The following is a 12,749-nucleotide window of genomic DNA, read 5'->3' as shown; positions in this document are numbered from 1 at the left end:
CTGAGAAGGTATAGCACCACTGTGATGACTGGAAACTTCACTGCCGGTGCATCACCTGTCTCTCCCGAGCAGGGCTGCACAGCTCCTTGAGACAGTACCTTCACTAAAGAGGCACTATTTAGCTCAGAAAAGAGAGGCTGGGGAGGAAAGGTGAGTGGCACTGCCTTTAGATCTTCGCCAACACTCCCCCTTCCTTATTCTTTACTACCCAGACTTGGGGAGCAATCATAGAGTTCCTTTTAGGTTTGATACCAGCAGTTTTGACGGTAAGACTACTGTGAAGATGGCCCATGAAACATTGAAGGGGCTTACTAGGGGCCATACCAGATTTCCTAAAATAAGAGAACAGAGCACCTCACATTGGAAGTCAGGACTCTGGGTTGGGCAATTGACATTGGGTCAGATTATCTATTTCTGGCCCTCAGTTTGCTCACTGTCTAAGGAAGGTTTTGGACCACACACTCACTAACACCTGAGATCTTAACATTCTTTTGTCAATTTCATAGATAAGGGTTCAACTTAAGACTTTGGGGAAAAAAGGGGATTCAACTGCAAAAAAAAGTTTGAATTCCACTGATTTATTTCATCTCTGCTCAGAAAGAAGATTTCCTTCTTTCTGGAGATCGGTGAGCTACCAGGCTCTTTGAATTCCAGTATTATCAGAGATTTTAAAATTACTTTCTCTTATTCTTATTCCTTTCTGATATTGTAGGATGGTTATTACTGATATTAACTAAATGATGTTTAAATTTTAGAAGTCAAGCTACTTTTAAAAGCCCATTAACAAAATTTATGAAACTTTCCCCTTTCCTCTCACAGTTCCAAAAGCTTTAATAAAACTAAATGAATAAATGTGTGCTAGGATTAGCTTAGTTTTTTTTTTTTTTTTTTTTTTTTTTGCTTCTGTTTACAGCAGGGATGGGGTGCTTTCTATTTTATTAAGACTTTTAGCACTATTCAAATTTTAAATTAAGCATGCATTACTTTAAAAAATTAATTGAATAAAGATGAACTTGAAACATACAGAAAAATAAAATGAAAATAAAATTGTGACCTGCTACTTAAAGAATATTCATTGTCAAACATTTTTTTTTTTTTTTTTTTTTTTTGTGGTATGCGGGCCTCTCACTGTTGTGGCCTCTCCCGTTGTGGAGCACAGGCTCTGGACGCGCAGGCTCAGTGGCCATGGCTCACGGGCACAGCCGCTCCACAGCATGTGGGATCCTCCCGGACCGGGGCACGAACCCGTGTCCCATGCATCTTCAGGCGGACTCTCAACCACTGCGCCACCAGGGAAGCCCCCACTATCAAACTTTGATGTATTTCTTTCTAGCCTATTCATTTGCTATTTCTTTCATTTTTTTTTTAACATCTTTATTGGAGTATAATTGCTTTACAATGGTGTGTTAGTTTCTGCTTTATAACAAAGTGAATCAGTTATACATATACATATATCCCCATATCTCTTCCCTCTTGTGTCTCCCTCGCTCCCACCCTCCCTATCCCACCCCTCTAGGTGGTCACAAAGCACGGAGTTGATCTCCCTGTGCTATGCGGCTGCTTCCCACTAGCCATCTATTTTACATTTGGTAGTGTATATATGTCCATGTCACTTTCTCACTTTGGCCCAGCTTACCCTTCCCCCTCCCCGTATTCTCAAGTCCCTTCTCTAGTAGGTCTGCATCTTTATTCCGGTCTTGCCCCTAGGTTCTTCATTACGATTTTTTTGTTTGTTTTTTAGATTCCATATATATGTGTTAGCATACGATGTTTGTTTTTCTCTTTCTGACTTACTTCACTCTGTATGACAGACTCTAGGGCCATCCACCTCACTACAAATAACTCAATTTCGTTTCTTTTTATGGCTGAGTAATATTCCATTGTATATATGTGCCACATCTTCTTTATCCATTCATCTGTTGATGGAAACTTGGGTTGCTTCCATGTCCTGGCTATTGTAAATAGAGCTGCAATGAACATTTTGGTACATGACTCTTTTTGAATTATGGTTTTCTCAGGGTATCTGCCCAGTAGTGGGATTGCTGGGTCGTATGGTAGTTCTATTTTTAGTTTTTTAAGGAACCTCCGTACTGTTCTCCATAGTGGCTGTAACAATTTACATTCCCACCAACAGTATAAGAGGGTTCCCTTTTCTCCACACCCTCTCCAGCATTTATTGTTTGTAGAATTTTTGATGATGGCCATTCTGACTGGTGTGAGATGATATCTCACTGTAGTTTTGATTTGCATTTCTCTAATGATTAATGATGTTGAGCATTCTTTCATGTGTTTGTTGGCAATCTGTATATCTTCTTTGGAGAAATGTCTATTTAAGTCTTCTGCCCATTTTTGGATTGGGTTGTTTGTTTTTTTGATATCGAGCTGCATGAGCTGCTTGTAAATTTTGGAGATTAATCCTTTGTCAGTTGCTTCATTTGCAAATATTTTCTCCCATTCTGAGGGTTGTCTTTTGGTCTTGTTTATGGTTTCCTTTGCTGTGCAAAAGCTTTGAAGTTTCATTAGGTCCAATTTATTTATTTTTGTTTTAATTTCCATTTCTCTAGGAGGTGGGTCAAAAAGGATCTTGCTGTGATCTATGTCATAGAGTGTTCTGCCTATGTTTTCCTCTAAGAGTTTGATAGTGTCTGGCCTTACATTTAGGTCTTTAATCCGTTTTGAGTTTATTTTTGTGTATGGTGTTAGGGAGTGTTCTAATTTCATTCTTTTACATGTAGCTGTCCAGTTTTCCCAGCACCACTTATTGAAAAGACTGTCTTTTCTCCATTGTATATTCTTGCCTCCTTTGTCATAGGTTAGGTGACCGTAGGTGTGTGGGTTTATCTCTGGGCTTTCTATCCTGTTCCATTGATCTATATTTCTGTTTTTGTGCCAGTACCATACTGTCTTGATTACTGTAGCTTTGTAGTATAGTCTGAAGTCAGGGAGCCTGATTCCTCCAGCTCCATTTTTCTTTCTCAAGATTGTTTTGGCTATTCGGGGTCTTTTGTGTTTCCATACATCATTTGCTTTTTCTAATGCTTATTGAGTGTTTAGTAACACAGACACACAGACACACAGACACACACACACACACTCCTATCCTTTTCTGTGTTCGCTCAACATAAGGAGAACATTTCCCATATTATTAAAATATTCTTAAAATATGTGTGTTCCATGTATTATATGTCACATACATGTTAATGATATAAAAACCACAGAACATCAGAAAAACAAAATGCTTTCAAGTCCCCTCACACATGTGATCGTTACAGAAGCAGGGCTGGAAATATTTCCTCTCTGAGGAACCATGGCTCAGAGATGGGAAGGAACTTATGGTTGATTAAGATCACAGGCTCTGGGGCTTCCCTGGTGGCACAGTGGTTGAGCAGTGGTTGAGAGTCCGCCTGCCAATGCAGGGGACGTGGGTTCGTGCCCTGGTCTGGAAGGATCCCACATGCCGCAGAGCAGCTGGGCCCGTGAGCCATGGCCGCTGAGCCTGCGTGTCCGGAGCCTGTGCTCTGCAACGGGAGAGGCCACAACAGTGAGAGGTCCACGTACCGCAAAAAAAAAAAAAAAAAAAAAAAGATCACAGGCTCAAGTACCACTTACTAGCTTCAAGACCTTAGGTTCAATAGTGGATCTAATATTTGAAGATTACATCATTTTAGGGGTACTCCTTAAGGAAAAGAATAAATGCGCCTCTCCTTGGGCAAGTGACTTAACCTATTTTCATCTGTAAAATGGAGATAATAAAAGTATTGACCCCGGTAGTTAAGAGGATTAAATAAGAGACTGCATTATAAAACATTTGGTAAAACTGCCAGGCACATAATAAGTGCTTAATAAGTATTACCTGTGGTTATTATTATTCAAAATCATGTGGTTGTGGCTGAAGTAATCTGAGCTGTTTCCCAGAGACTGTTATTCATCCACATACTTAAGAAAGTTATACCTCGAGCCTTCTCAATCTGGCTCACTCATTCATATAATAAAGATTAAGTGAGTCCCTATGAGATATCATATGCTATGCTAGGCACTAGTCTCAATTAATGTCATCCTTTGAAAGTACAGCTCAAATGTCCACATCTCTGGGAAGGCTTCCTGGGACCCTAGGCAGATTCACTACCCTCTGGGCACTCACCCCTGCTGGGAACTGGATTTGGACAAGACCGTGTTCAAGGGAAAGCCTTCCTCTGCCTTTTTCATTTCTGTAGCTTCAGCACTTTCCTCTGTGCCTTTAAAAAAGTGTGTAGGTGCTCGATAATGTTGAATGAGTTGATTGAAACTGTGCTTGTTTTCCCACGAGGATTTTAGTTTCTTTTGCCAGCTACTTAGTTTGCAAGAGGAAGCAAGCTGTGTGCAAAATAGTTTGGAGCCTCTGGAAACAAGAACAAGGTGGTCTTTTGCTAATCTTGGTTTGTTTTTACCTTTTCTTATTTTATGACAACTGAACTTCTCTATTATCTTACCAGATCACATTCTGCAAGCTTCTCTCTTGTGCTAATAAAAAGAAATAATATGGCTGCATCGGGGACGTCCTTAGGGAACATGTCCTGTATCAGGAAAAGTACTTAAGCTCTGGGGTCCTAAAGGCGCCTGGGAAAGTCTAACCAGAAACTTTGGGGTTGGGTGTATTATCTATTTAAAAACAGAACTGGACTTTGCAAGTTTTATGATGTCTTGGCTTATTCAAGCCATTAACTGTGAATTAAAATTTCCAGATGATTACTTTTATAATAGCGTTCAAGTGTCAGAAAATAACCCTGACCAGTCAGTACTGGATACAAGTAGACAAGAAGTGGCAGTGGGGACAGCACCCACTTCCCAGTACATTTGCTTAGGACTTTGCAACGTACAATGAGTCACCCTTTTACATTCATTATCCATTTGCTAAACCACCCTCCACCCCGGAAGCAGATGGAAAGCGGGACGCGACCTTCTTTTTGCAGGCAAGAAACACTGGGGAGAGCTGGACTGGGAACCGGATCCGTCAGCCATCTCAGCTCCTGCCACCACAATCATCCCCCTCCTACCCTCAGGAGGGGCTTTGATTTTGTGGGTGTCTTCAGAAAACCATGCTGACCTTTGTATAGGTTTAACTGAAGCATTCTGGTCCTTGGAGGGTGACCTGGGCTACATGGAAGGTCGTGGGCACCTCGCGATTGGCAGCTTTCCATGAATTCCTGTGGTCAGAGTTTTAGCTTATCCTTCATGGGGTGGGGGTGAGATGGGTGATTTCATTGAACATTTGCACTTACAGGCAGGTAGAGCTCCTGTCTTCCTGATCTAGTAGAGAAGAGAGATATGAAACATGTCACTTCCACAAAGTGTATTCACCTTCCTGGGAATGACCCAGGGACTCGGAAGTATCCAGTTCTCCAAATCAATTTCTGAATTGACCAACTGAAAGCTTAACACTGCAGGTAGGAGGGGGAGGATGTATGGCAAGCCTGGCAACCTTGGGGAGCACAGGCAACCTTGGGGAGGAGGGCCCCCATTTACCTGGGTACAGGCCTCATCAGCTGTGGAAGCTGAAGAACAACTTTACCTTCACCATGTTTGTGATTTGAAAAAAGAAACCTCAGTTGGCGCAATCCAGAGTCTATGAAGTCCCTAGAAACAGAGTTGAGAGGCCAAAGCTAGCCTGTTGTGTCCGCAAGATACAAATGCCAAGGACTCAGGAGGGCTTTTCCTGTCTGCCTCGGTGTTTACAGGCCCTCAGTGAGGGACTCCAGGCTGGGCCTCCTCTATGGCCCTCCCCAGCCAGGACCCTTTATTCCCAGCCCTCCATCTCGGCAGGAATCCTCAAGGGCACTCCCTCCTCATTCTCAAATTGGTAGGACTTGAGTCCATAAACCAGGTTAAAAAAAATACAAGAATTCTCTACTGGAGGTCTAGGTGGTGGCTGTCTCAGAAGACGCAGCACGCCCACCACCCCAATCCCTGCCCCCTCACCAAGCTTTCCCTTTGAAGAAAAACACACACCAGGAAGCTGATGTAAACATCCTGAGGAAGTAACCACTGTAAGTGGCTTCTAAGTCTCATTTCCCTAAGGAAATAATCAGCACCTCTTTGCCAAGACAGCTCCAGGTGAGCAAGGAAGGAAAACCACGTTCGTTTTCTCAAAAGGCGTTTGCCTGACTGCCTGCAAAGCGCGCTCCCACCTATTGTCACATTTTATTCCCAGAACCCACAAGGTGGGGAGGGCTGGTATGGTTTCTCCTATTTTATGGATGAGAAACCAAGGCCCTGGGCGCTCCCTCACTCTTCCCTGGGTCACGCAGGGAGCAGTTGGGGGAGCCACTGTCTTCGAGTGCCGAGATCGCCCCGCGGCACCACGAGGATTCCCGAGCAAGCCTGTCTGCGGTTGCGGCCACATGGCCTCATTGTCCTCAGCAGGAGTCCTGCTGCGCCAACGGTGGTCGACTCCGCGAACCGCGGCCCCGGCCGCTCTGCGGAACGGCCCCGGCCAGGCGCAGGGGACCCGGCGAGCCAGGCGGCGCCCGGAACAAGGGAGGGGAGCGCGCGCCGGGACCCGGGGGCATCCGCCCGGGTGGGTGGCGGAGGGGGGGATCGGGCGGAGAGGGATCGAGTGGCTGGCCCGGCGGGCAGCGTGCCCCGTTCCGGCCCGCCCCTCAAAGCCTCCTTTCTTCTCTCTAGCGCTCGGAGGCGGCCCCCGGGAGATCCGGGAGGGGGCGCAGCTCGCCGTCCCTGCCGGCCGGTCCCGTCGCACCCTCCCTCCGACGCCACCCCCACCCCAAGAAATGCACAAAGAGCGGCCGGGAGGCAAGCGCACACCTCCCGTTTGGGCGGGGCTGCGGGAGGGGCCGGCGCACTCCGCCGCGCCCGCCTTAAAGGGACCGCCCGTTCCTCGCGCGCACTGCGCAGGCCCGACCGTGGGGCGGGGAGGGCCCTGAGAGCAGCGGGCGCGCACGCCCTCACCGCCCGCTGGAGGTATGGCCGGCGTCCTAGCGGTGCCGGCGCGGCGCTCGTGCGCGTATCAGCGCCCGCGGGGTCTCAGCTGGCGCGCGTGGCATGTGCAGGACCCCAGCGCGGTGCGTTCCGGAGGTCGCCGGAGGTGGGGCCGGCCAGGTCCGCGCTGCAAGCCGTTTCTGGCTTTCTGATCCGCAGTTTCAGGGCCAGTTGGGCGAAGTGTTGCCCAAGGGGACAGAATTGCGGGCCCGCGCGCGCACGAGCGGCGATGCGGCCGGGCGTTTGCCTTTGTGTCTCCTGCGCTCCCGTGCAGGTGGGCAGCCCGCGCCGGGGGCCACTTTGCCAGTGCGCCCCAGGACCTCGAGACATGCCTTTTGTGTACGAGGGCTCGGACCGCCTTTTGGGCAGACAATAGACGCTTCTCCCAGTGGCATCTTTGGTTCTAGGGGTGGTTTATTTGGGGGACACTAACGGGACTTTCTAAGGACCAGTCTCTTAGAGCCGGGCCCCTGGCATCAGAGTTGGGCGCGTTTCCTTTTCTCAGTCTGGCGAGGGAGGAGACCTGGGGACAGTGACCGTTCTCGGCTGATAGGTGCAGGCAAGTGTCCCGAGCCTGCCGGTCCCGCATTAGACAACAAAGAGAGGCGTTAGCGGCGGCGGGGGAGGGGCGCGGCCGGGAGGAGGACGGGGCGGGCTGCGGCGAGCGCGGCGGTGGGGGGGCGCTCGCTCTCCGCTCGCTCAGCCTGCGGCCTCCGCCCGCCCCCGGCCCAGCGCGCGCCAATCGCCTCCCCCAGCGATAGTGTCAGTAGCATTGTAGAGTCAGCTCCCGCCGGTGACGTTGCGCCTCCCTCGTCCCCCTCTGGAGCCGTCTGGCTGCAGAGGCTCAGTCAAGAGGCGGGGAGGAGAGGAGGAAAAAGCGCTGAGTGAGGGCTGGCGGGCGGGCGGGCGGGAGGGAGTGGAGGAGCCGGGGAGGGGCTCCTTAAAGAAACGCTGCTGTCGCTCGCCTGCTCGCTTCTCGCTCGGCATTGTGGCCAGCCAGCCGGGCACTTGGGGGGCACGCGCGGCCGCCGCTCGAGCTCTGCCCCCACCCCACCCGCCAGCAGATCTGGGGTGGGGACCCAGGCGGGGGCTCCCGCAGCCACTGCCCGGCGTGGACCGCAAGGAGCGACCCACTCTTCCCGGCGCCGAGAAAGGAGCAACGGAGCCCTCTGCAGCCGGCCGGCCTCTCCGCCCCTGACCACTCGCTTCCCGGCTGCCTTTGTGGCCGCAGTTTCTCGCCGCCGAGCAGAGGGCCGGCGGGGGCGCGGTGCGCACGGCCGAGCGATGCCCAGCTCGCTGTTTGCAGACCTGGAGCGCAACGGCAGCGGCGGCGGCGGGGGAGGCGGCGGCGGGGGAGGCGGCGGCGGCGGCAGCGGCGGGGGAGAGACCCTGGATGACCAAAGAGCCCTGCAGCTCGCGCTCGACCAGCTCTCCCTGCTGGGGCTGGACAGTGACGAGGGCGCGTCTCTGTACGACAGCGAGCCGAGGAAGAAGAGCGTGAACATGACCGAGTGCGTGCCGGTGCCCAGTTCCGAGCATGTCGCCGAGATCGTGGGGCGGCAAGGTGGGTCCGGCAGGGATGGGCAGCTGGAGGTGAGAGGGTTTCGGGCCACCGCCCCGCGGGGAAGGCGGGAGAGGAACCGAGATCCGCGGCGCCGGGGAGCCTTGGGGAGGGAGGAAGAGCCGCGCGAAGGGCCGGCGCCCCAGACAAAGAAAGTGCAGGCAGGCTGTCTCCCAGAGCCGCGCCGCGGCCACGGCGGGATGCACTTTCTCCTGCGAAAATCACTGCCTTCTCCCCTAGCGCCCCCCACCCAGCCCACCCCGGGAAATAGAATTTAAATATAAGATGCTTGGGGGAGGGGGCCTTTGATCGGTCCTTTGGGAGGGGGGAGGAGGAGGAGTGAGCATCGGATGGGAGGAGGATTCTGGATTTCTGCAAAGCGGAATGGAGCCCAGAGGAGGAACAATGGGTCCCGGGACTGCCCCCCATTCCCACCAGTCCCCCCCCCCCCGCGCTGGAGGATCTCGGCCTTCGGTCGCCTTCCCCGAACCCTTTGCCTCGTCTTCAGGGCGGACGGCGGCGCGTCCCGCTGGATACCAGCGGCATCTCCCCAGCTGACTTTTTCTGGGATTCTCGGGTTTGACTCGGGACGACTGCAGTCACTGGGGGAGGGCTGGGCAGCCAACGGACTGTTCCTCGAGCGCCTCGCGGGTGGAACCCGCTTTCCAGCCCGTGGAGCGGCCCGGGGTCTGTGAGGGAGCCGCCCCCTTTCCGCCCATCGCGCGTTCTGCCTTCCCGCTGCCCCGTACGCGGGCAGTCCCAGGTCCCCGCGGTTACCCCGGGGTAATGGGCGTGTCTGTCTCTCTCTCCCACTCCCTCCCCTGCACTCTGGCTCCCAGGTTGTAAAATCAAAGCACTGCGGGCGAAGACCAACACTTATATCAAGACCCCAGTTCGTGGGGAGGAGCCTGTCTTTGTTGTGACGGGCAGGAAGGAGGATGTGGCCATGGCTCGGAGGGAGATCATCTCTGCCGCCGAGCACTTCTCCATGATCCGCGCCTCGCGGAATAAAAACACGGCGCTCAACGGCGCAGTGCCCGGGCCGCCTAACCTGCCGGGGCAGACCACCATCCAGGTGCGGGTGCCCTACCGCGTGGTGGGGCTCGTGGTGGGGCCCAAGGGCGCCACGATCAAGCGCATCCAGCAGCAGACGCACACGTACATCGTGACGCCCAGCCGCGACAAGGAGCCGGTGTTCGAGGTGACCGGCATGCCTGAGAACGTGGACCGAGCTCGCGAGGAGATCGAGGCGCACATCGCCCTGCGCACTGGCGGCATCATTGAGCTCACAGATGAGAACGACTTCCACGCCAATGGCACGGATGTGGGCTTTGATCTGCATCATGGGTCCGGCGGGTCCGGCCCAGGCAGCCTCTGGAGCAAGCCCACCCCCAGCATTACGCCCACTCCGGGCCGCAAGCCCTTCTCTAGTTATCGCAACGACAGCTCCAGCTCGCTTGGCAGCGCCTCCACAGACTCTTACTTCGGCGGGGGGACCAGCGGCAGTGCAGCTGCCACCCCGCGCCTGGCGGACTATAGTCCCCCCAGCCCCGCGCTCAGCTTTGCTCACAATGGAAACAACAACAATGGCAATGGATACACCTACACGGCGGGGGAGGCTTCTGTGCCTTCCCCTGACGGCTGTCCTGAGCTACAGCCCACCTTCGACCCGGCTCCCGCCCCACCGCCTGGGGCTCCACTTCTCTGGGCCCAGTTTGAGAGGTCCCCGGGAGGCGGACCTGCAGCTCCCGTGTCCTCTTCCTGCTCTTCCTCTGCATCTTCGTCTGCTTCGTCTTCCTCTGTGGTCTTTCCCGGGGGCGGCGCCAGCGCGCCCTCCAACGCCAACCTGGGGCTGCTGGTGCACCGCCGGCTGCACCCGGGCACCAGCTGCCCCCGTTTGTCCCCGCCCTTGCACATGGCTCCGGGGGCGGGCGAGCACCACCTGGCTCGCCGGGTGCGCAGCGACCCGGGCGGAGGGGGCCTGGCCTACGCCGCCTATGCCAACGGCCTTGGGGCGCAGCTGCCGGGCCTGCAGCCGTCGGACACGTCCGGCTCCTCGTCCTCGTCCAGCTCCTCCTCCAGCTCTTCATCCTCCTCCTCTGGGTTGCGGCGTAAGGGCAGCCGCGACTGCTCCGTGTGCTTTGAGAGCGAAGTAATCGCCGCACTGGTGCCCTGCGGCCACAACCTCTTTTGCATGGAGTGCGCCAACCGCATCTGTGAGAAGAGTGAGCCTGAATGCCCGGTCTGCCACACCGCGGTCACTCAGGCCATCCGCATCTTTTCTTGAAGGCGGCGCGCACCACGCGGGGGATGGAGAACCCGCTTCCCTCCATCCTCACTCCCCAGCGCCTCTCTGCCTACTTGGTGCCCCACCTTCTCCTCCCCGCCTCCCTGCTCACACTCTGAGATCCGAAGAGGAGCTTGGAAAGCTGTAGTATCCGCTCATTTTTTAAATTTCAAGTTTTAAACAAAGGAACTTGCCAGGATATCTGCATCAAGAGTACTGTAGCCTGGAAAACCTCCGAACCACCTTAAATGCATGCTCTATAAATAATAGGAACGGCGACATTCTAGTAATGATAGTTTTTACACTGTACTTAATAGGAAGCTTCCAAAAGAAGAAAACCCCACAAGTTTTCCATTTTCTTAAAGTAGGAAAAAATGAACAATAATTATTATGATGAAGATGATAATAATAGTGCTATGGGATGTGTGGACTGTTTTAGTGTGTTCCCCTTTGTGGCTGGGTTCCTACGATGCTTATTATAGAACACAGTGGATCCTTTCTGAATGTTCGTGGAAGGGCCAGGAGTTCCTGTGAAACCAGGATACTGCAGCTTTATTAAAGTTAAAGAAACTGTAACATATCTCTTATATATTAAAAAACGTTTAAAAGTTTTAAAGAGAAATTGCATTATACAGATTGAAGTATTTTATTCTTTTTTGACTTGAAAAATTATATTTCATATTGCAAAGATGTTTACAAGTATTTTAATTTAAGTTCAGTGAACTTTTTTGTAGCTGGGTTAAATCTTTTTATTTTAGTATGGCCTTATGGCAAAGAACACTGTATTATTTTAATAATCACACAATTGTGACGGAATTACAAACCATAAAATGTGTAATGTTTTGAACAGTATTCTGTTGGGATGGAGATTTTATAGGTTCAGACAAATCTTCTAGATCTGCTTCACCCAGCATATTTTCTATTCAGTGATATAAAGCATATTTTATTCTATATTATTACAAAAAACGGAAATGTATAAACATGTCAAAAGGAACTGTTGATGCTTTCTAACATTTGTATAAATAGAATTCAGTGCAAGTTACAAAAATTCTGTTGCACCACTATAGTTTTAGTATTTCTATTTTAATACATTTGTTTACCACTTGTTTATGTATATGTAGGTGATGTTACTTGAGCTTAAATGTACTTTACTGAGCAAAGTTTAAAAAAACAAAGTATATTTTATTTTATGATAAAGGGCCTTTAACCTCATGGTCAAATACTAATATTATATTTGCTGAGACAAGATTTGAAATTGTATCAAGAGTTTTATTTTTCTGACATTTAAAGTTCTACATAATAAAGGTAAAACTTAAGTAATGGTGCTACTTCATTTTTTAAGTATTTCTATATAAATAAAATATTGAAGAAAATCTATCTTGTGTGGTAACTTGATTTTTTTTTTGTTTTTTTTTTTAAGCTTCTCGGAGTCTACCTTTATACGGAATCACTCTTAAGTGACAAATTGAAAGATACAACTTCCAGGCGTATTATGTCAGTACTTTATCAATAGAGTGGACTTTCAAAAGAGGCCAAGGTTGTGTTTGGTTGGATGGTTAGGCCGTGGGTAACAGTATTTTTTTTTTTTTTAATTGCATGTTATCTACCGAATCCGAGCTTCCTCATTAGACATGTGTGGGCACAGTGCCTAGGATCTGTGATTCTTTTCGGGTCCCAGGAAGAGGTTTAATTTCTCTTAAAATTAGAAGAAAATAAAGCAAAGGAAGTGAAAATATTCAAAGACAATGTCTTAATTTTCAGGCCCACCAAAACCTATTCAATTTTACCTAACACATTAAGAAAACAAGGTATCGAAGTATTGAAAGTTATATCAAAAATAAATTTGAATAATATTATTATGGAGGAGGGAGCAGAAGCGCCTAGGGCCTAGGAAGGTCATCATCCCACCCAGCAGGGCCCTCAAGAGTT

The 12,749-nt window shown here is 50.6% G+C and overlaps 1 protein-coding gene across 1 annotated transcript; it reads left to right on the top strand.

Annotated features, from left to right (window-relative positions):
* The first annotated feature begins 7,917 nt into the window (after nt 1–7,917).
* Nucleotides 7,918–12,144, top strand: MEX3B (mex-3 RNA binding family member B). Its single transcript, XM_030878700.2, has 2 exons — nt 7,918–8,536; nt 9,373–12,144. Exons 1-2 carry the CDS (start codon nt 8,257–8,259, stop codon nt 10,818–10,820), a joined length of 1,728 nt encoding a protein of 575 aa, XP_030734560.2. The 5' UTR covers nt 7,918–8,256; the 3' UTR covers nt 10,821–12,144.
* The last annotated feature ends 605 nt before the right edge of the window (nt 12,145–12,749 follow it).

The sequence above is a fragment of the Globicephala melas genome, chromosome 2 (genome assembly GCF_963455315.2).
Source record: "Globicephala melas chromosome 2, mGloMel1.2, whole genome shotgun sequence".
NCBI lineage: Eukaryota > Metazoa > Chordata > Mammalia > Artiodactyla > Delphinidae > Globicephala > Globicephala melas.
This window is presented reverse-complemented; position numbering and strand designations above follow the sequence as displayed.